Source organism: Panthera onca, chromosome D2 (genome assembly GCF_046562875.1).
Source record: "Panthera onca isolate mPanOnc1 chromosome D2, mPanOnc1 haplotype 2, whole genome shotgun sequence".
NCBI lineage: Eukaryota > Metazoa > Chordata > Mammalia > Carnivora > Felidae > Panthera > Panthera onca.
In genome coordinates, this window is record NC_138349.1 from 65,723,977 (window position 1) to 65,748,661 (window position 24,685).

Below are 24,685 nucleotides of genomic sequence, written 5' to 3' on the forward strand. Positions count from 1 at the left end.
GGAAGACCTAAGTCACTCTCACACACCTGGCCCCAGGGTGCAAAACTTGGAGAGAAGAGGGGACAGAACAGAGCAAGGGGAAGAATTCAGAATATCCGTGTCATGTTAACAACTGTATGACTCTAATGATTGAACAACAAATTTGTCTGCTCGTTGGATGATTGGAAATCCTGCTGCTGCCAACAAAAATGAAGGAGCTAGTGGAGTTGCCTTAGGATGCATCATTGAAAAAAATCTTTGGTAAAATATTATTAGGTGATTTTGGCATGCAATTCCAGAGTTTAAAAAATTATTAGTTGACACTGCTTTAACAAAAATCCATCTTCTTATTTGTGCAGACAAGATGTCTCAGCACTAACATTTATAAAAACAAAAATTGGGTAGCTCACTAGATCAAGCATCTGACTCTTGCTTTTGGCTCAGGTCCAGGGGTCCCACGGTCATGGGACCAAGCTCTGCATTGGGCTCTGCACTGAGCATGCTGCCTTCTTGGGATTCTCTCTCTCTCCCTCTGCCCCTCTCCCCCACTCATGCGATCTCTCAAAAAAAAAAAAAAAATGGGATAGTGTTTGTACCAAAAATAATAAAATTACCTAAGCAATAAACTTAACCAAGACAGAGAAAGATCTATACTCTGAAAATTATAAAACACCAATGAAAGAAATTGAAGACAACACAAACAAATGGAAAGATGTTCCGTGCTCTTAGATTGAAAGAACAAATATTGTTAAACTGCCCATACTACCCAAAGCAATCTACAGATTTAATGCAATCCCTATCAAAATGCCAACAACATTTTTCACAGAATTAGAAGAGTCAATCCTAACATTTGTATGGAACCACAAAAGACCTCAAATAGCCAAAGCAATCTTGAAAATGAAAAAAACAATCTCATATTTCAAGATATCCTTCAAAGTTGTAGTAATCAAAACAGTATGGTTCTGGCACCAAAACAGATACATAGATCAATGGAACAGAGCAGAGAGCCCAGAAATAAATCCATGATTATATGGTCAATTAATCTTCAATAAAGGAGGCAAGAATATGCAATGAGGAAAAGTCTCTTCAACAAATGGTGTTGGAAAAACTGGACAGCAAAGGAGTGAACCTAGACCACTTTCTTAACCTGTTGGAAAAACTGGACAGCAAAGGAATGAACCTGGACCACAAAAATAAGCTAAAAAATTAAGGACCTAAATGTGGGACCTGAAGCCATAAAAATCCTGGAAAGGAGCACAGGCAATAATTTCTCTGACATCTGCCATAGCAACATTTTCCTAGATACATCTCCTGAGGCAAGGGAAACAAAAGCAAAAATAAACTGTTGGGACTACATCAAAATAACAACCTTCTGCACAGAAAAGGAAACAAGAAAACTAAAAGACAGCTGACAAGATGGGAGAAGATATTTGCAAATGGCATATCTGATAAAAGGTTAGTATACAAAATATATAAAGAACTTATACCTCAACCCAGAAAACAAATAATCTGATTAAAAATGGGCAAAAGACATGAACAGACATTTTTCCAAAGGAGACATCCAGGTAGCCAACAGACACATGAAAAGATTCTCAACATCACTAATCATCTGGGAAATGCAAATCAAAAACATTGTGAGATATCACTTCATACCTGTCATAATGGCTAGAATCAAAAACACAAGAAACAGTATTGGTGAAGATATGGAGAAAAATAAACCCTCATGCACTGTTGGTGAGAATGCAAACTGGTGCAGCCACTGTCAAAAACAGTAGGGAGGTTCCTCAAAAATTAAAAATGGAACTACCATATTATCTAGTCATTCCACTACTGAGTATTTACCCAAAGAATATGAAAACACTAATTGGAAAAATATATGCACCCCTATGTTTGTAGCAGCATTATTTACAATAGCCAGGTTATGGAAACAGCCCAAGTGTCCATCGATAGATGAATAGATAAAGAAGATGTAATATGTGTATACACACACACACACACACACACACACACACACACACACGCTGGAATATTAGGCAGCCATAAAAAATGAAGTCTTGCCATTTGCAACAACATGGAAGAATCTAGAGGGTACAATGCTAAGTGAAATAAGTCAGTCAGAGAAAGACAAATACCAAATGATTTCACTAATATGTGGAATTTAAGAAATGAAACAAAGGAAAAAAGAAAGAGATAAGCCAACCAGAAAATAGACTCTTAACTATGGAGAACAAACTGACAGTCACTGGAGGGGAGGATTGTGGATGAAATATAATGGGGATTACTAGTACATTTATCATGATGAACACTGAGTAATGTATAGAATTGTCAAATCACTATATTGTACACCTGAAACTAATATAACACTGTATGACAACTATGCTAGAATTTTTTTAAATATATAAAAAATTTAAAAAGACTGCATTTGACTTTAAAAAAAACAAGACAGTGTTGATGCTGACTCTGTCTCATTCCAGCAATATCTAATATTCATTAGCAGACACATGAACTAGTTTTTGAAAACATACATCTCATTAAGAGGGGAATTTTAATTAATTGTTGCTTTTATTTAATAATCATAAAGTTTATATTATGTTTTTGCAATTTTGACCAATTGTGTTTGAATAATTTTAATAACTCCAATTAGGAGATTTACTTTAGTGCTTGAAAGACTTATATTCTCAGGAAATCTTTAACCTTTTCAAAATTTAACTTACATATTTTCACAGCAAAGAGATATGATATGGTAACTTATTAAAAATACTCAAGCACAAAATTATATTATATTAAGATAAAACCATGTGGAAGAAATTAAATGGAAATAGAAATGCAAGAGGGAAGAGGACCAATGTCAAATTCCTATTACAAATTCCTATTTTAAAAGGTTGTTTTTATATTTTTTAACGGTGGATATCAAATTACATATGGTGTTTCAGTTCCATTGGATATAAGAAGAGTAGTGGAACAATTCTGTTTTTAACTGTGAGTATTCTAATATGTGAGAAATTACATACTTTACAACTACTTAAACTTATGAAAAATTTAGTTCCTAGTTAAAAATATGAAACTGAGATATGTGAATAAATGTTTGAAGGTCACAGGTCCACAGCATGTGGATGCTGTACTGGATCCTGAAGAAATACACTGCATTTACAGACTTTCCCACTGAATCTAACTCAAGATGTTTCCTCTGTTTAACAGGACGGTCTGACGCCCCTGCATTGTGGAGCACGGAGTGGCCATGAGCAGGTGGTAGAAATGCTGCTTGATCGAGCTGCCCCCATTCTTTCAAAAACCAAGGTAATTTCTTCCCAAGTTCTTGGACACTGACTATAAGTAGCTTTACATCCTTTTACTGCTTCTTTAATGTAGCCTTTTGAATCATGTAGAAAAATGACATCATTCCCATTTAGCAATTAAGGTAGGCTAGTTTACCAAATCTTTGGAGAACCTCAAAATAAGTTTGGGTTTAAGAAGCCTTCTGCTAGAATGCACTGTACCACAAAGTCATTTGTGTGTGTGTGTGTGTGTGTGTGTGTGTGTGTGTGTGTGTGTGTGTTGCTTTTGTTTTTGCTTTGTTTCAAGAACACTGACTGCTTGACTTTATCCAATATTTTCATAGTTCAACAGTGACTGCTTATTGGGGAAAGAAAATACAAGATCTATAGTCTCTAAAATCTGGGTGCTGGCTCTCTTTCTCCAACCCCTTAGTTTATTTCTTGAGAGTTTACAGATTATTGAAGAGGATAGCATTTAACTGATAAAGGCTAGAAACTTTGGAAAGATTGCATCTTGCTTGGGACTTTGGGGAAGTTGACATATCCAAAAGGAATGCATCGTGACTGCCCAACAAATAGTGTTTTGCAAAATGTCTTCTGGATCTTTATGGTAAAACCTTTTGGTGCTATTTGAAAAACAAGAATATTTGTAAATAAATTTTGGTACATATGAACTACTTGAGTCCCTACTATTTTTATTAATCAAATCAGTGAGTTTTGGAAGCTGTATTAAACTTTTTAAAGGGCCTTAATTTCTAAATATCATCAAAACAGCAAAAACACATATTGCTTCTGTGTGCACTCTGGTGTTTCCTCAACAACCCTAGTGAAGATGGAACATGGTTAAGGTGGTCTGAATAATTCCTTCACTCATTTGAAATGCAGGGTTTAGATTAGTGAGCCATGGGAGGTATATTACCCAACAGAGTTAAACAGCCACAATGTTTCATTGTATGCAATGATACCATGGCCTTTTGAGTGCTTCTCATCTAAGCCATTCTGTTTGTTCTTTTTCCTTTCACCTAGTCTGTATCTATCTTTTCCACCTCTACTGCTGTCTTCAGAGCCACCTCATCGTTAACTGTAATAGCTTCCTTACTGGTCCCACATTTCCTGCCTCGCTCCTTTCCAATCCTGCTCCTATTGTGCAATCAGAGTGGCCAGATAAACTGTCAACTAAATCATGTCAACCTCCTGCCTAAAAACTTTCCAACTGATTCCCTTTGTTCTCTTAAAAATTAATTTTCGGGGTGCCTGGGTAGCTCAGTTGGTTGAACGTCCGACTTCGGCTCAGGTCATGATCTCACAGTTCATGGGTTCGGGCCCCGTGTCAGGCTCTGTGCTGACAGCTCAGATCCTGGAGCCTGCTTCGAATTCTGTGTCTCCCTCTCTCTCTCTCTGCTCATCCCCTACTCACGCTCTGTCTCTCTCTCAAAAATAAAGATTAAAAAAAATTTTTTAATTAATTTTCACTTTATCAAAGCAATAAGGCATAAATATAAAATTGCTGTCTCATCTTTTCTTCCTTTTGTTCATCTCATTATCTATTCTTTCTTTACAAGAGATTTCCTTGATTTTTTTCTTCTTTTCTTAAAGTTTTCCAGTTCTTGTTTTATGGATGCAACATATTCTATTACCTTTCTGAGAACACTCAAGATAAATTTCTTTTAATTTTTTTCTGCCTCTCTTCTGCCCCCAATTCCTCATATTTTCTCTTCACTTTGTTGGCTTTGGTCCTCTATTTCATGTTGGGGGGTTCCCCACAAATGTTTGTCCCTGACCATAAGTGTCAGGCACTAACGTTTGAGTGGAAGCTCTGTGCGAGTGTAGTCAGGACTCCAGTTGGTGATGGGCTGGAAGGGTCCCCTGATGTCACAATCAGTTGCCCTTTTTTCTGGGAAGTTCAATTTTTTTGAGAGATGAATCCTCCAATCTTTTGGAGGATTCTCAACACATTCAGAGTAAGAAAAAGGAAAGGGGACTACATTCTCCTAATCCTCCATGGATACTTTAATCATAATAATAACAAATATTTACATAGTGGTTCCCACATAGCAGGTTCTAAGCACGATATATATATATATCTCAACCCATTTAATCCTCACAATGAGGCACTAAACTGAGACCCAAAGAGAAGACTTTCTCAGGATAGCTCGTGGCAGAACAAGGATTTGAACCAGGACATCTAACTCAAGAGACCATACTCTTGACACCCACACTGTCCTTCCTTTTTCTGTGAGCACCTGGTCTCAGTCCAGAGCCTCACCACACCCCTCTGCTCTGCCTGGGCTCCTGTATCCAGAATCTCTCTGCTTCAATTTCTCCAGAGACTCAACTCTTGATTTCCTATAAGGGGCATGGGGCAGTCATCTGGCTTTGCTGAGTCAGAAGGGCCTGGAAACCTGACAGCACCATACACAGGTGAACCAATCCTGCTTCTAACTCTGCGCCTCATCTATATCTTCCAAGGTGTGCTGTGTTTCCATATCCCTTGCCTTTGGGGCATTTGAAAATTAAATCATTATGTTGGAGCCAGATCATCAAGCCTATTGTGTTCATCTTTTCCCAATTCTGTATTCACTGACATGATGCTGATGGCTTTAAACTGGTCATAGGAGGGTTCTTTACATCATGGGAATTGGCAAATGCCACATATTGGGGTTTCTCTTTTTCAAAGAGCTGTTGTTAAACACTTACCAGTACATCACTGATTATAGCCCACCACAGACACGTAGCATTCAGCCTTCTGTCTTCTCCTGGCTGAGTTAACACACTAAGCCCTCTTTTCATATTCTAAAATTTATAGACATCACACATCTGTTTTTATTTCCTTTCCTGTGTGTGTATGGGGGGGTATGTGGGTGTGCATGTGCACACACATGCATGTGCTCTTGTGGAATTTATGTTTTAAATTACTTTGGAGTTTGGAAAAGGATGGATAAACATAGGTCATATCTACGATTTCATTCTAAAGTGTCCCCCTGCACTAATAAATTCCTTACCAGAATCTGACTACCTCTGTGCCTTATCTCTCATTCTGCTCCTCCTTTTGCTTCCTGCAATACACCAAGTTTGTCCTCATTTCCTGTGCGTGCAGATTGAGTTCCCTCAGCTTGTCCCAGATCTCTGCAGTCTCCACACATTTTTCAATTCACATGTTTTCTTCTCAGGGAGGCCTTCTTGTTACTTTACTTTCTTGACGGCTGTCTCTCTCCTCAGTAAAATGAAAGCCAGGACTTTGCCTCATTCAGTGCAGTACCCCAAGCACCTAAATCAGCCCCTGGCACATAGTGGACTTCCAGTAAACCTTTTGTGAATGAACATTAGGTGAATGAATGCATTTCTGACTTTAAAACGTTTGTCTAATTCCTCAAGGCTTCCATCTTTCTGAGCTAAGAAAACCCATCACATTGGATCTATACTTTCAGCTTTATGAGGGTACAGTATGCAGTAAGACCCCTCTCCCTAGGGTTCATGATCTTTACTTTCTTGTCCTTCTCCAATGACATGTTACTACTCATATATTGTTATTTTGTGTATCAGTGGGGAATGTCCTTCTTTTGTTGACACTGCCTCCCATTTTTACTGGCCACTAAGTCATTTGTTTCCTAAGATTTTGTTTGTTTGTTTACTTCACCATGAAGTAATGTATCAAAACATATGACTGTATCAAAACATAAAGCAAAGGAATGTCTTGGCAGGAAGCACAGGAGCGCATGTGTGCATATGCTGGTGGGTGCTACTATCCCCAGTGTCCCCATCCTTTGTTGCACATTAGTGTCTACTTTGATTCAAGATGTTGGAGAGAATTTTTTTAATGTTTATTTATTTTTGAGAGAAAGAGAGAGTGTGTGAGAGGGGGAGCCGCAGAAAGACAGGGAGACACAGGATCAGAAGCAGGCTCCAGGCTCTGAGCTGTCAGCACAGAGCCCGATGCGGAGCTTGAACTCAAAAACCATGAGATCATGACCTGAGCCGAAGACAGATGCTTAACGACTGAGCCACCCAGGTGCCCCTGGAGTGGAATTTCTTAGGTAGAAATATTCTGATTGACCCTGTGTGAAGTCTTCAAATTCACACAAATATTTATTGACCTCTTTCTATATATACATGGCTCTCTGTGGGGCAGTATGGGAAAATTGTAACTCATGAACCTTTTTCTTTCAAGGAACACAAATAGTTGAAATACTTGACAGTGAGTGAATGATACCATGAGAGTAACTAGAGGGAGACTGGCACCTTTTCTTCCTATCTTGATATCCCATTTTATATCATTTATAGATAAGGGAAATAACTTGAAAACAAATTTTTGGAAACTGAATTTGTGGTCATATCCTACCCCCTTGGCCAGATATGTTAAACTATATCATAGTGATTAATAGAGCCTCTCTCAATAATTGGATTCTCTAGAAATTTCCATGTTTCCTCCACTTTGCCTCCACATTTAAAGGTAGCATTCTTGAAAAGACTCATCTCTTAATACCTTGTTTTTGCCTTCACTGGGAAACACATACTGAATGCTAAATGTCACTCTAACGTTTTTTTTTAAGGTTTTATTTATTTACCTTTGAGCCTATTCATTTCTTCTCTCAACTCTTTAAAGAATTTTTGACTTACTCCCACCACACATGATTAACTGTCATTGAACCCAGCTGATTTAAACTGAGGCCAGCATTAGCTAATGAGTTGGTCAATGCTTTGCCTTTCCTCATCATAGACACATGGGGGCACCAGACTGATGGCAGAGGGAATATTTCCTTTCTACACTGATGTGAGATAAAATGTGTTTAGTCAGAACTTTTTTGTTAATCAAATCAATATAGTATCAATATCAAGGGTTAGTAACTTGTAAAGGCAAAATAAAACCCAGTGTAATGAATACCATGGGTATTCATTTTGTTTTTTTTAAAGTCCTTTTCACTCTTAAATATTAAGAATTCTGGGGGGCAGGGGGCAGAGAACTCTTGATCTCAGGGTTGTAGGTTTGAACCCCACGTTGGGTGTAAAGATTGCTTAAAAATAAAATCTTAAGAAAAAAGAGAACTCCACGTTGCTGGGAATATGATTAATAATGGGCCTTAGGGCAATTCGCACTATTTTTAAATCAGAAAAGAAATTTTCTTGGAAATTGTGTTTTCAACTGATAAAAGAAGTGGGAGGACTTGTTTTATAAGTACCTGCAGTTCAAACCAATCATTAAAACCTTTTAAAAAGAGGGCACCTGGCTGGCTCAGTTGGTAGAGCATACAACTCTTGATCTTGGGATTGTGAATTCGAGTCCCATGTATGGTGTAGAGTTTACTGAAAATTAAAAAAAATTTTTTTTCTTTAATTAAAAAAATTATAACACCTGAAAGTAATATTACTCCATATTTTAACTAATTGGAATTTAAATAAAAACTTAAAACAAAAAAGCATAAAGGGGAAGGTAGGGGCACCTGGCTGGCTCTGTTGGTAGAGCCACTCTTGATCTGGGGTTGTGAGTTTGAGCCCCATGCTGGTGTGGAGATTGCTAATAAAAATAAAAATAAAAATAAATCTTAAAAAAAAAAAAGGTGAAAGTATTTCTGTGTGAGAAACAGAGTTTTCATCTTTTCATGGTTGTAGTGTATTTCGTGTTTGGCACATTTGTGTTTAAAAGGTAAAACAACTGATTTTCTTATGTGTTTCAGAATGGACTGTCTCCATTGCACATGGCCACACAAGGGGATCACTTAAACTGTGTCCAGCTTCTCCTCCAGCATAACGTGCCCGTAGATGACGTCACCAATGACTACCTGACTGCCCTGCATGTGGCTGCCCACTGTGGCCATTACAAGGTCGCCAAGGTTCTCTTGGACAAGAAAGCTAACCCCAATGCCAAAGCCCTGGTGAGTAGCTCAGTCAACAGGTCCAGCCTGTGTTGTCTTGCTGACAGTTGCTACCTCTGCATGTGAAGGGATTACTTTGACGAGATAAAAACGGACGGTCTAGTTAAATAAAATGTACTTCCTATCAACTTTTTCAAATATCTTTTAAAGAAACAACCTATTTCTGACATGAACAAGGCTGATAGGGCTAAATCATTCTCTTTATAGCCACACTGGTGAATCTTTTACAATAAACAAGACCCAAAGACCATGTAAGTATAAAAAAAAGACTGAGCTGGTCAAACCAATCTTACTGAAGGTAAAGTTATAATTATGTGAATTAAAATTTTTTCCTGAGATCTAAACATAAAGCAAAATGGTCAAAAAACTTTATCTTCAGCATCAGAGGTCTAGGAATTTGTGAGCTGAAATTTTGTGTTATGTTTACCATGTAAGTTAACACATTGCCTGTCATCTCCTTTTCCTAGTGATAAAAATGAAAATTTGGGTCTGATTTGTAGTCGTAACTCCTAAGATGATCCATTATTTTAATGCTTAGCTGTGCTATAGTTTTATTTTCATAACAAGATGGTGTGTGTTGTCTTTGGAAAAATAAATAAACCTAATTTGGTAAGCTGTTTAAGTTTAGTTCAGAATAAGTACCCATGTTTAGGAAAAAATCAGTCACCAAATATTAGGGGAAACATGTGAGTTTACTAGCAGTTTTGAGGTAAAGGCTATCATCTGATCAACTGATTTGGAAAGGGTCACTGCTCCGTTCCAACTGGTGCTATCTCCCTGTCTGAATGAATCCATGGCACCTCTGGTCCTCTGTGGGCTCAGGACCAGTGGGCAGGAAAGATGAGAACTGAAGAGCACTCTTGACCCCAGGCAGCTCCACCGTCTTCGTCACTCGAAAAACTTTTACCACAACAGCATTTCAAGAGCTGTTGACCTGCCCGGTATATCAAACATATCTTTGCATTCTGAGAAGGGAGGAAAAGAAATTATTAATCATGACTCATTTTTCCATACAACAAAAAAAAAAGCCTTAAAACAGGGTGTGGACATTCACTCTCATTTTCCTCTGACTCTAAAGATTTCACAACATGTAGAGATTGTAGCCAGTCATCCTGGAACGGACTCTGGCCAGGTAAATGGTCTCACAGTGGGTATGGAAGCACCTATAGTGACTTTGACCTAAGCTTTTATAGTGGACCCTGATATTTTATACTTCTCTATGGTGGCTGAAAAATGCTCCATGGTCTCAATTATCAGGCAGTACAAATTGGTAGGTAATATGTTAAAAAGCAGATTCCTTTATTAGATTAAATATTAAACCAAATGATCCGAATAATGTTGGGTTGTTTCACTTCCTGTTTCCTTGGACTAAGTACCTACTTGAAATTTAAAAATGGAAGGGATGAAAACATTCTAAATAATCTTTTTTTTTTTAATTTTTCTAACATTTATTTATTTTTGAGAGACAGAGGGAGATAGAGCATGAGTGGGGGAGGGGCAGAGAGAGAAGGAGAAACAAAGTCTGAAGCAAGCTCCAGGCTCTGAGCTGTCAGCACAGAGCCTGACGAGGGGTTCAAACTCATGAGCTGTGAGATCATGACCTGAGCCGAAGTCAGATGCTTAACCGACTGAGCCACCCAGATGCCCCTGGGATGAAAACATTCTAGAACTGGTCTTATAGTTGAAGTCTGAATAGTATTGGCAAAGTTTTGGCTGTGAGGACAAACGTTTGGGCCCAGCTGTTTTTAGTCTGTGTTTGAAATGGGATGGAGAAGGGAGGGACACATTATTTAGAAGAGAAAATTCCAAAATAAAATAATCTTAAAAAATGCATGACTGTTTTGCCTTAGCTACTGAGACCATGACAAAAATTCACTTCCTGTTCATGATCAGCAAGGTACTTCAGATTTCTAGGAGCAGCTAGACTACCTACACTTCCAGAAAAGAATCTGCATTCTGTTAACCCCTCATTGTTTCTGCTCACTTCCAAATCTTTACAGAACTTCATTTTGCAACACATTTACCACACGCAGTGGAACTGGATTTCAATGGAAGGCAGTAATGTACTTCTGTCTTTGTCCCTTTCAGAATGGCTTTACCCCTCTTCATATTGCCTGCAAGAAGAATCGGATTAAAGTCATGGAACTCCTTCTGAAACACGGTGCATCCATCCAAGCCGTAACCGAGGTGAGGGGAGTGGGATTTCTAGGGTTCCCTGGGTCATGAGGGGATGGTCTTCACAGCTGGAGTCCCAGAGCCATTCTCAACAGCTAGTTTTGCTGTGTATATGGTTGCCACTACTTTCTGAAGGCTTCACCCAAGGTGCTGCAAGGTCAGAGGGAAGCAGACAGGTATGAGGGGGAATGAGTATAAACACATCATTCAGAACACACGCTTTGTGCTCAGGGGTGAGTGGCGCCACCACTGAAAGCATAATTTACTTGAAATTCTGTAATGCGGTGCTTCTCAGATGGGGGCGATTTTGTCCCCCAGGAGGCATGTGAAAATGTCTGGAGGTATTTTTAGTTCTGACAAGTGGATGGTGCTCCTGGTGTCTAGTGGCTAGAGGCCAGATGCTACTAAATATTTCACAACGTTCAGGCCAGCCTTCTACAACAAAGATTATCTGGCTCAAAACGTCAGATGTGCCAAGGTTGAGAAACCTTATATAACACCACCCCTCAGTGTTTGTAAACTGAGCATTACTCTCTCTAAAAACTCAGAATTAAGAAAACACAGAGTTGCTGAAGTTAGTAAAGGACAACTCTAGGTTTCTCTTGTAAAACTGACACAGAACTCAGAGAAACGTTCCACCAGGATCAGTGCTAAGCACGCCTGGCATCTACCACTCCAGACTCCCCAGCCTGTCCCGCCCCCAGCACTCTGCTCTCCATAGATTCCAGCCACAGCATTTTCTGGGACTGGATACCCTTTCATTCCCCTCCTATCTCTGTACCCTCCATGTGTCACCCCCAGTTTGCTATCTTGGCTAATCCTGTACACTCTTCAGGACGAATCTGGGGCCACTCACTAGGAAGCCCTTGGCCTCGTCTAGGAGGTCCTCCTCGAAGCACCTCTCCCTGTGCCTGTTTCTGTTAAAGCACTTATCTGGATGCTTCACTTATGACCTAGCCACTCCCCCTCCCCAGAAAGTGCAGGCTCCATCAAGGCAGGCCTGAGTCTGATGGGTCTATAGATGCCTGCAACATGGTATAGGCCATTCAGTAAAGGTCTGCTGAATGCATCAATAAAGACTGTAGCATTTGAAGCAGATATAAAATTTGAGATCTAGCCTAGTTTCTTATCTTCAAATATTTGCCTTGATTTGTAACACTTACAAATTTAACGTTATTAAATGGTTGAAAATATTAATACTGATTTGCTCTTTTGTCACTCCCATGTCTTTATGGTAGGGACCTGTTATTTTAAAAGCTTATTCTCAGTATATGGCAACCATTTTTAAAGATCAGAATGGGCTCCAAAATAAAATATTTTTGACTGGTGTTTGATTAAGTATCCAGAGATGTCAGCAACTGGAAAGGTTCCTCTGCCAGCCCTGTACTCCTCAGAGCTTTAAAAGGCAAGGCAGACCAAGATGAGAACATGCCTTGTACATGTTCTAAGGACTCCCCCTACTGATGGAAAAAGGTGTCCAATTTTTAACACAGTTCTCATTTTCCTCAGTCCCCATTATTTGAAGCCTGGCCAACCAGAAGTTTTCTCTTCTGCCTTTTACTTCACTTTTATTAGACAGAATTTCTTTCACATATTTTTTTGACATTTCTCAAATTCCTGTTGAGACTGGATCTCCTTCTCATTCTCTTTTTAAAATACATTAGCTATTTCTAACCATATTAAGCATTTTTACCAAGTTATGGTATTCATGCTGTACGTGGAATTAAATTCTAAAAAATTCAAAATGGCATCATTTCATATAAGAAGCATAAGGGTGTGTGTGTGTAGGATTTGGGACAAACAAAATTTAAAGTCTTGTCTAGTAATCATTGTATTATTTGCTTTAATTGTATCACCTTAATTTGTAATATTCATAAAGTTAAAATTAAGTGATTAAAACAATGTGATCTGCTCATTTATTAGAGGGTTGGCCTTGTGTTAAGTACCATGCTCTTTTGTGTACAATGGAATCAGTTGACTCTAAGTTCATCGGAATCATTTTTAAAGGCCAAAATAGGATCTGAAATGAAAGTCAGCTTTTTTGTTTTAATTTTTTTTTTAACGTTTATTTATTTGTGAGACAGAGAGAGACAGAGCATGAACAGGGGAGGGTCAGAGAGAGAGGGAGACACAGAATCGGAAATAGGCTCCAGGCTCTAGGCTGTCAGCACAGAGCCCGACACGGGGCTCGAACTCACGGACCGTGAGATCATGACCTGAGCCGAAGTCGGACGCTTAACCGACTGAGCCACCCAGGCGCCCCAGAAAGTCAGATTTTTAATAGTATGTATGTAATCATACATGCACCTACCCCCCCCCCCCCCCACACACACACACATAGTTATATGGATAAGAAAGGTTTGGTAGCAAAGGGGGAAAAACTTCAGGTCATTTCTAATTTTTTTTTCATAGCTCTTTATTAGAATGTTTGAAATCATTCTTTAGCAGATATGACATAGGTCCTTCATAATCACTGAACCTGCTTTAAGGAAATGATTATTATGTATTAATACATTTATCTTATAGAATCTGACATAGTGGGCAATGTCCTGACGTCTTCTGATCTGATCACTTGAGTGGTTATGTTAAGATGAGTGTGGGATGGATGAATGAATGGGTGGGTGCATGGAGGGCAGACAGGGAGGCAGGCAGACAAAGCTTTTTATGATAAGCTCACAAACCACTATTTCCCTCTTTTCTTCCTAGTCGGGCCTTACCCCAATCCATGTTGCTGCCTTCATGGGGCATGTAAATATCGTATCACAACTAATGCATCATGGAGCCTCACCAAACACGACCAATGTGGTAAGTATCCTTTTAACAAAGAATGTCCAATTATGAGTATTTAATAAACTGGTAAAAATTGCTCTTATTTACTTATTTTTTATTGTAATTAAATTCATTACTATATAATGTGACTACTTAGAAGGACAAAATTTGAGAATACCTGTGGTTTCCTTTACTTCAAAGGCAAGATCCATTCAATCACCAGCTGGCCACAAATTGTTAGGACTTACAGGTTGTGTGCATTAAATTTGCAGATATGTTACTACCAGATGTTATGCTTTAAAAAATAGCTTTTGTGGAGGGGAAGAATTTACAATAGAAGCATTTAAAGAAGTGTTTCATGTTGAGGAGGCACTTCAAATGATCATTATTGTAATTTCAAGTAAATCCAAAGTAATTCTTCTCTTTAGTGAGCTTGACCATGTTATAGCAAACCCATGGTTATAACAAACCCATGTTCATAGATTATCAGATGGTATTGTTGTCCCATATTAATCATTGCTCATTTCAGAGTAAATATCACTCTCTAAGTGACTTATCACTCTAGATCTACATGTGGCATTTGACATTGTTTTATAGGATTTTAAGTTTGTCTTCATAATAATATTAGCATACCAGACCATAAGCATAACAACACTACTTGGACTCATGAGCACCAAAGCAGTAAAAATCAAATAAACCACTTTCTGGCACAGAAAGGGCAAGCCATAAGGTCCTGCACACTCACCCTGAGGGTGGGCCTCCAGGAAGGCTCTGTCTTCTAACAGCCCAAATGAACACATCCACAAGATAGGAACAGACCAGCTTCTGAGCAGAAATATCATCTTTCCTGTTCCTAACGCCAGAGAGAGAGAGAAAATGTTTCCCTTCATAAAGAGAACCCTGGATGATCTGGTAAACTATATCTCCAATGCCTTTCTAGTAAGCATAGTAACAAGTTACATGCGAAATATGTCCTTGTGTATCCTTCCATGGAGGTGGATGTCCTGTAAAGCAATGCTCAATTTATAAAAGGAATTTTTAGGTGGATATCACTTGTGTGGGAGAATATATTTGCTCTTTATGACCTTTTGTTTCTTTTTGTCTATCCATGTTTTCTATATTGTTTACATTTTTAATGAAATAAATGAATAGATAATCTGAATTAAACTCTCTCTGGTGACAAAGAGGGAAGTGGTCAGGGTGGAGGAGTCCAGTGGCCAAGAAAATGGCCCCATGGGATAATGTCCAAAGATCAGAATACTGGTCTGCTGAGCTAAATCACAGAATGCAAACCAACAGCCAACAGCAAAGTCTGGCCCTCAGGTGTGTCTATATTGCCCTGGCAACATAGGATTTCTGTTTTGTTCTGTTTGCAATTCTGATTTTGTGGTCAAGGTTTAAGAAGTATATACAAACAGCCAAACTGCCAGCTTTTGAAAAATAGGAAGGTGTGGCATGATATGGCTGGCATCTGGCACAACTGCTGAAGTGGTCTGCAGATGCCAAGGAGCAGCAGCCTCCCTTGGGCAAGGCGTCGGGCTGTCTAGTTGAGCACTCCCCTCCTGCCCCACTCACTCATCTCCCCTCTTGCTTGGCTCCTGGGAGTATTCACCTTTCAAGCTGGGAGGAGGCCACACTGAGCAGCACTTCTGACACTGCTGGAGACCAGGCTCCCCAAGGGTTACTCCAATCCCTTCCATCAGGAGTCAGGTTGCTGTGAAATTCTTGTGTATTTCATTTCCGATCTTTCCTCATTTTCAATAAGGAAGTGCTTGGGGCTATTTTTTACTTAAAAAAGAAAAACACCCTACATCATAAGCATTATGCAAATAAAATATGCCACCCTACTTCAGAGCTTCCATTAATTACCTTTGGCTCATGTTCCCCAGAGAGGAGAAACAGCACTGCACATGGCAGCTCGATCTGGCCAAGCTGAAGTCGTGAGGTATCTGGTGCAAGACGGCGCTCAGGTAGAAGCTAAAGCCAAGGTATGTGTGACACAGGAAAGCCTTTGCTCTTGAGGATAAAAATTACCCTTGATTTTATTAAAACCTTTAAACACCTGCATGCTCTCTTTCAGGGATACTCTTATAGAGTCATGACAAAAGTATCTATCCAAGTGATATTGTAAAAAAAAAAAAAATCCTTCCCTACACATTTGTCCATTCAATTATTTTACAAAATTAAATAGAACAAGAACTTTGCATCCTTGGCACATTGCTAGCCTCTAACAGATTTTGGAATCAAACCTAGACTTGATCCAGAATTCTTCACACTCCATAGAGAAGGGCTCATGTGCAAAGCTTCTAGAACAGGCATAATTTGGAAGCATAATTGAACTCTTTTGGTTGACTTATATGTCACCTGTCACAGCCATAAAAGGAAAAAGGAAGGTTTTACCTTTTCTTCACAACTTGAGATGTTATAAACCCTCAGACTCAAATTGGAGTGGCTTTAGGGATTTGCCTTTGCATAGAAGAATGTCTGGGTTGAGACTGAATGCTTCGTTTTCCTGGCTTAGCTCCCAGAAGAAACCCACTTTTCTTTCACTATTGAGATAGGTAGTTGGTCTGGTTATCAAAATGGCAGTTCAGGTCATGGATTGTAAATAAATATGTAAATGCCTTAATCATTTAATTTAACCTTCAGTATATAAATGGTCTGCAGTTTCTAGTTTCAGGTTAAGTAGTGAGAAAACTGAGACATATATGAAGCAATTTGTATACAAAATATGTCTAGACTTTTATAACATCCCCCCAAAATATTTAGTTGTCTCACACATATCTAATTTGACCACAGTTGTTTTTTATCAACTTCTGTCAAAGCTTTCCAAAGCTTTTAAACTAGTCTTCTTAGGGGAAAATTAATCTTTCCCTTTCAGATTCATATTTTACCTGCTAACATATTGTGCGATTGTTTAATTAAAGTAATTAGTGCAAATATAGCACAAAGTAGCAATGTAACTAGTACAAAATAGTAGTGTGGGAACAAACACAACTAAATCATTGTAAGCATAAGATCTGCAGATGAGCCTAAAGGTTATAACAGCAGCAGACACAAGCTTTGGGTGTCCAATGTACTGTGGTGCCAGTTGGTGGATTTTACAGAGGATCTGGAGACAGAGGTCAGCAAACTTTTTCTGTAAAGAGCCTGTTAGTATATATTGTAGGCTTTAACAGATGCACCATCTCTGTCATAGCTGCTCGACTCTGACATTCTGGAACAGAAGCAGTGATAGGCAATCCTACATAAGCAAATGGACGTGTCCATGTTCCAATAAAACTTGGTTTACAAACACAGGTGGCAACTGGATTTGGCCCCTGGATTGTAGTTTTCATACCCCTGATCTAGAGACAGTGGTTCAGTCTGCTTAATCAGTAAAGTAGAATAAATAAAAAAAGCTGTACTCTACCATGGATTACAAGAAACCTCACATTTTCTGAGTGTTGTTAGTGACATATCAAGCATTGTATCTAGGAAAAGGTTTCACTCACAGCTGAAATTGAGCATAGAATTTATAGTTATTGTTTCATTAAGGAGGCAGTATGTATTGTGATTAAGAACCTTTCTTTCTCAGCCAGAGTGCCTGGGTTTGAACCTTGGTCCTCCATTTACTAGCTATATAGTGTTTGAGCGAGTTAATGAATATCTATCTCTGTGGCACATTTATTTTTCTAGTTTCTTCATATAGAAAATGGAAATACTAACAGTTACAAGTGGTAAGATTGTCGTGATGATTAATGAATTCATGTAGGTGGAGTACTTAGAACAGAGCTTGGGACATGTAGGTGCTCAGCCCATGTTTAGTGGTGCTCGTGGCAGTAGCAGAATTACAGGAAATTTTTCTGTGACAATTATCTTCTTTCTGTTTTCAGTATTCTTCTTCCTATGGCTCCACCAATTCCTCTTATACTTCTTACATAGACCCTCTTGCTTTGACCTTGACTCTCATCCTCCTTAGCTTTTCAGAGCAGTCTCCTGTGCTCCAACCTCTTCTCTCTAGCTTCCCTATTTAAAGTACTTACCTGAATTTTTTCACACTCGAATAGAGGATTTCTCTTTGGATGACCACCACAAGGCATCTTTGGGCAAACTAGGAAAAGATGCCTCTCCCATTTGGGGATAAGATCCTCAAGGTGCAAGATATAGTGCCTCATGCCTGGGAGTGAATTGTAATAAGGGGCCTTTCCTAGGCAGATACAGCTCATGCCAGGATGTACACCTTGACAAGCAGAGGGTTGGCTGCCTTTCAGCCTTCTTGGCTAGGAGTCTTTACTAGCCAAGTTGTGCAGTTATACCTGGACAACCCTATACCCGGCCTCTGTGCTTTGGACTATGACAAGGTGGCGCCAATAAAATAATTCATTCCAGGGGCGCCTGGGTGGCTCAGTCGGTTGAGTGTCCGACTTCAGCTCAGGTCACGATCTCACGGCCCGTGAGTTCGAGCCCCGCGTCGGGCTCTGGGCTAATGGCTCAGAGCCTGGAGCCTGCTTCTGATTCTGTGTCTCCCTCTCTCTCTGCCCCTCCCCCGTTCATGCTCTGTCTCTCTGTCCCAAAAATAAATAAACGTTAAAAAAAAAATTTAAAAAAAAATAATTCATTCCATATGAGGGCACAATAACTGGTGAGGTATAATACCTTTCCCAGTTTTAGTAGGATAAATTCCCTTACCTCCCCAAAAAAGGAATCATTAGGGGATAAAATTTTAATAAAATATGGCAGATGGTAGTGAGGATAATTTATAGATAGAACTGCCTTTCACACTTTTCATACTAATAAGTTACTCAAAGGGTATTTAAGGTGTTTAGATCCACCATCTCCCCCTTACTAAATGTTAAAGAAAAAGATAAATGGGATTTTTTTAGCAATGAAGCAAAGAATCTACAGTAGCCTCTGATACCAAGCAAAGTTTGCTGAATGTTTCACAACATCACCATTGTGTTCTCAGCTAATCAGCCTTGTATTTCAACCTTGTTATTTAGGATGACCAGACCCCACTCCACATTTCTGCCCGATTGGGGAAGGCAGATATAGTACAACAGCTGTTGCAGCAAGGAGCATCTCCAAATGCAGCCACAACTTCTGGGTATACCCCACTCCACCTTTCGGCCCGCGAGGGGCATGAGGACGTAGCTGCATTCCTTTTGGATCATGGCGCATCTTTATCTATAACAACAAAGGTATGAAAGTGAGTCTTGGAATCCTGTTGTGTCCCCCCAGATCCATCCTCCTTACAATTTCCAGCATGGTAATAGGTACACGAGTGGTACAACAGCATCTATCCTTGGGATCCCAGGATAGCCCTTAACATGGTCAGCAAAACCATGGAGGGGTGCCTTGTGGCTCAGTCGGTTGAGCATCCACCTTCAGCTCAGTTCATGATCTCGTGGTCCATGGGTTCGAGCCCCACATCAGGCTCTGTGCTGACAGCTCGGGGCCTGGAGCCTGCTTCTGATTCTGTCTCCCTCTCTTTGCTCCTCCCCTGCTCACATTCTGTGCCTCTCTCTCTCTCTCTCTCAAAAATAAATAAACATTAAAAAAATAAGGGGTACCTGGGTGGCTCAGTCGGTTGAGCGTCCGACTTTGGCTCAGGTCATGATCTCACAGTCTGTGGGTTTGAGCCCCGCGCTGGGCTCTGTGCTGGCAGCTCAGAGTCTGGAGCCTGCTTCGGATTCTGTATCTCCCGTCTCTCTGCCCCTTCCCAGGTCATGCTGTGTGTGTGTCTCTCTCTCTGTGTCAAAAATAAATAAACATTAAAAAACATTTTTTTAAACAAATTTAAACAAAGCCATTGAGTGAGGCAGGGTAGTTTGGGGTATGTTTGTTTGTCTTATGTTTCTCAGTGCATTATCTTCCAAAGAACCATCAATGATATCTAGATTACAATGTTTCTTGCACATTATTTGATAGATTTAAATGGTGACTTAAAAACACAGCCATAGATCTCTCCTGCTAAGGCCAAGTATACAAACCACTTTCAAATCAGGAGGTGAATTTTTCTTGGATTATTTTTGTTTGGTGTTCTTTTGTTGCTGTTGTCTTGTATGATTAATGGTTTAATTTTTAAAATCTCAACTCTGATGCCTTAGAACAATAATCTACCACTCAGTTGCTTTGTGGGTACAGACTGCAAATTCAGAGCTCACTTTTTGGTGATACTACGTAAACCTAGCAAGTGTGATAGAAAGATGAATTGGCCTATGGCATGTCTTAGAAAACTAGAAACCAGTGCTTTACTCCCTTATTTGGATGCAGAGAAGTGTGATCAATGCATAAGATAATTACAATAATTAGAAATACTTGGAAAACTATCCGAATAAATGATGACTACCTCCAACTTTTGCCCCCTGTGACTCTTCAGGCTCTTAAGTAGAGCTGAGTTGAAAAGTCCCTGGATTTCATTTAATATGTAAAACAGAGTAATGAGTGATGAGGTTTTGAGTACGCTTCCCTTCCACCATGCCAGCTGCCCATTGGCTCTAGTTGGCTTTAGTCTCATGAGGTCAAATGTGTTGATGACCCTCCAGTTGCTGACTCATGCTTGGGGACCTCCATAACTGTGCATAGTGACTGACTGGTGGATACCCATGTCCTTGTAGGAGCAGGTAGCAAGGGAGAGCAACTACTCAACTCTCAGTACCCAGCTCTTGCAAACTTACTGGGATAGAACCATGTGTTATTATTCAGTTCACCTTTTGTGGTTAAGATGCATGATTCTCTGACTCCTACCCCTGAGGCCTGGAGCATAAAGATATGTGTATACATGCAGAAATAGGAGAAGAGAAGGCTCCAGTCTAGTCATGTGGGAATATGGGAGGTCCAGACTTGTCCTGGATTTTCCCAAGCCTTCCAAATCCAAATTGGGACCCAGTAACATATTCTTCCCAAAATGTGAAATCCCAAAATAGCTCTAGAATAAGTCCCAGATCTAGCTCTCCACCTTCATCCTGGTCAGATGCCTGATTAGTCCCAGAATTAGTGGCATGTTGTGACTCAGTCAACAGAGAGAGAAAGATTAAATACTGTTCATCCTTGTTGATAAGGGGATTCTAGCTGTTGTCTTCCAGTGTTGGTCTTTAAATACAGACTTAACTGTGCTTCATTGTGAGAATAATTCATTGGTTCCAAGAAAGCGATACCTTTGTTTCATTTCTCTTGGTCATTATTTTTATGTTTCTGTTTCCAGAAAGGATTTACTCCCCTCCATGTGGCCGCAAAATATGGGAAGCTGGAAGTAGCCAATCTCCTGCTACAGAAAAGTGCATCTCCAGATGCTGCTGGGAAGGTATGAGGCTGACCACCTTGTAGCAGGCCCCTTCCATGGTAGCAAAACAAGCACTTGCTACTTCACCACCAGCCACCTAAATTATGACTAGTCCCGAGTTAAGTCGCATAGGATGAAGATCACTTTGGAAACAGGAGGTGAACGCTGGGGTCCAAGCATTGTGGAAAGCGGAATGTAACTTACACTCTGTGTTGAACCCACACTAATCCCATCTCCTAAATATAAGCCTCTGATGTTAAGACACTTTTGACACTGGTTGTTGTTTCTGCACGTGTTTTCAGAGCGGGCTAACTCCACTGCACGTAGCTGCACATTACGATAATCAGAAAGTGGCCCTCCTGCTTTTGGACCAAGGAGCCTCACCTCACGCGGCTGCAAAGGTACCTGTGATTGGACAGCCCGAGGAGGCCTGTGGGCAGTGTCTGTTGGTCTCTGTATGTGCATCCACTTTGCTACACATGTAGCACCCTGCACCTTAGACATCACTTAAAAGACACAGAAATATAAGCTCCTCAGGAAATCTGTGCCTTCAGATCTTTGGTCACCTAATGTGGTAGATGCTCAATAAATATTCACGTGCCAATTGATTTTCCTTAAAAATCCGGGACATCCTGGAGCCTGTGGAGGAAATAAAGTTGAAGTATTCTTCAGCCAGATTAAAAACATCAGCACAGCCTGAGGGAGTATGAAAGTCTGATTTTTCGAGGTTATAAAATATGTGTGATATTTTCCTGGCCATAGAACATTGCCTTCAAGTTATTTATTTCTGTTTAATAACATAGGTTGGGAAATTTTGTTTATATGTTTTTATGATTCTTAAGAGGAATCTTTATTCCTATTATTAGGGTGTTTGGGGCCAGTAGACAACCTACATTTTTCAGAAAAGAGATACATAGAGTATATGGCTTCCTGATTCCCCGATATTCTGATTTGAGAGGCAAATCATAAAGAAGAGTGTATTTGAAGATAGGTTAATAGAGTGCTGTCAGTTTAGTAAGCTCTCTCTTGTGGAACAGGTGACTGTGATCTGAGAAAAGTGGAAAGATACAAACCACAACTTAATGCTGTCTAGTTCTTTCACTAAATACTATTGGTTGGAAAAACTTTTAGCATTTTTAAGCTTTATACATCTTTTTTTTTTACTCTGCCATTGTGGGACAGCTACAGTGCTCTGCTTTAAACTTAGTGTTTACATCGAATCTGTTGTACACACAGGTCAATCAATGAATGGGCTGTTCTAGATCACTTTGTGGACTTTAAGAGAGAAAGTTTTCAGGTACCTTCTCTTTTTGAAGACTAGGTTATCTTTGACACCTATTTCTCCTCAGAACCTCTTTTCCTATATGTCTTAATTATCTCCTGCCCCAGCCTCTCCAGAATGTACCCAGTGAAATCTATAGTTCAGAACCAAACCTCTAAATTTGCTTTTCATCTAAATGTGGCTTTCCCTCCATAGTTTCTGATGCTGACAAACATTTTTTCTATCATAAAACCATGCCTTGACATTTGATAAAGCTTTATCTTTAAAAAAAAAAAGAATAGTAGCATTATTCACAGTTGCCAAAAGGTGGAAGCAACCCAGTATTTATTGAAGAATGAACAGATAACTAAAATGTGGTGTATACATACAATGGAGGAAGTAGGAAGGAAATTCTGGCACATGCTACAACATTAATCAGCCTCAAAGACACCATGCTAAGTGAAATAAACCAATCACACAAAAGGACAAATATTGTATGAGTTCAGTCATAGAGAGATAGAAAGTAGAATGCTGGTTGCCAGGGGCTAAAGGGAGGAAGGACTGGGGAATTGGTGTTTAATGGATGGAGTTTCAGTTTGAAGATGGATGGTGGTAATGGTTCCAGAACAATGTGAAATGTAGTTAACGCCATTGACTATACATTTAAAAATGGTTTGGTTTTACATAATGTATATTTACCACAACTTAAAAAATGAAAAAAATTACATTGAAACTTAATGATTGTCTATTTCATTTTAGTATATTTTAATATCCTTTTGGGCCTGGGCCACTTTTATTATATTATAATAACTCCAGGTTCTTGGTAGGAAAATAATTAATAAGCAAATTATTCATTCCTCACAGAAGAGTAAGATAATTAATAGGAAAATTGTTCATTCCTCACATGAGAGTAAGGATTTTGACACAACTAGTACCAAGCAGTTTAGAATTGACAAGAGTCATAAAGTAGTTGTGAAGCAAAATGAGTGCAAGCCACCCTTCCGTCCATCCATTCCTTCTTTCAATCCATAAATAACCCTTAAATAGGTCCGTAGTAGGTATATTTGCAGTTGATTTCCACCTTCATATTTGTCAAACAAGACTTCATGTTTCCATGTCTGTAAAACATCCTTCACAACAAAGAGTTGAAAAGAGTTCTAACAGCACTGAGCCTTTGGAGTAGCTTTTATAGCCAATCCAACACTGGCTTTCCTAAGGAGACGTTACTTCTTGCTGCCACAGCACAATTGCCCCCATAAAAGCTTCAGTAATACCATCGCTGCTACATGGCTGATCGTCCCCACTGTCTGAGGCACTGATCCTGGTCAGGAACTTTTTCTAGACTTTGATCCCAAGCAAAGCCTGTTCCTTCAGTTAAGGATGGGCTTTATCTGCTAGGCAAGAAACCTAGCTACTGTTGTTTAAACTGATGAGGCTCTATTTTTTCTCATTTATAAACAGTCTGGAGGTAGGCAGTTGTTGATGTTGGTCCAGTGTTTCCAGAACATTAAGAAAAGCTCCCTGTGATTTTGTTTTTCTTCCTTTCCTTTCAGAGACTGTTTTTGCCCAGGCTGCCAGTTCCTCTTTTCAAGCAGGAAAGAAAGACAATAGGGCATTCCCAGAAACTCCACCCAGCCATTTCTCCTTACATGTCACTGGCCACTTCTTTCTGCAAGGGAAGCTAGGAAGTGTAGTTTTTCAGCTGGACACAATGCCAAGGCTCTTTTATTAAAGAAGGAGGGAGAAGGGATAAAGAGTAGGCAAATACTCCCTGGAGTAAAGGAAGGTTTAGCATTTCCAAATTCTGGCCGTGGTGAAAAATGAGGGACAAAGGCTCAAAAAGGCACGATTTGAACATATGGCTATAACAGCAGTTGACTTCAGTGTGAACTCTTTCTCAGTTCACATGCTGGGTTCTTAGGGTAGGTGATGCTCTCTTGCCTTTTCTTCTGTTTCATAGAATTGCCAACATATTTTGTTACTCATACATGTCCTAGGAACCTGATGCGATTTTGTAATGGGGGAGGAGGGAAGGTGCCAAAAAAGTAGATGGGCTTCTGTGATCCATTTTCACCAGATCTATTTCCCGAGG

General features: G+C 39.6%; 1 protein-coding gene across 33 annotated transcripts in view; it reads left to right on the forward strand.

Annotated features, from left to right (window-relative positions):
- Nucleotides 1–24,685, forward strand: part of ANK3 (ankyrin 3) — a 687,918-nt gene that overhangs the window by 516,167 nt on the left and 147,066 nt on the right. For 28 of the 33 annotated variants that reach the window (XM_060642689.3, XM_060642719.3, XM_060642717.3 and 25 more), the window contains 8 exons: nt 3,178–3,276; nt 8,927–9,124; nt 11,213–11,311; nt 14,006–14,104; nt 15,958–16,056; nt 19,051–19,248; nt 21,255–21,353; nt 21,635–21,733. In XM_060642689.3, coding sequence (XP_060498672.2) covers nt 3,178–3,276; nt 8,927–9,124; nt 11,213–11,311; nt 14,006–14,104; nt 15,958–16,056; nt 19,051–19,248; nt 21,255–21,353; nt 21,635–21,733 — 990 coding nt within the window. The remainder of the gene's footprint in view (nt 1–3,177; nt 3,277–8,926; nt 9,125–11,212; nt 11,312–14,005; nt 14,105–15,957; nt 16,057–19,050; nt 19,249–21,254; nt 21,354–21,634; nt 21,734–24,685) is intronic. The other 5 variants (XM_078434289.2, XM_078434277.2, XM_078434284.2 and 2 more) reach the window with 1 other exon arrangement.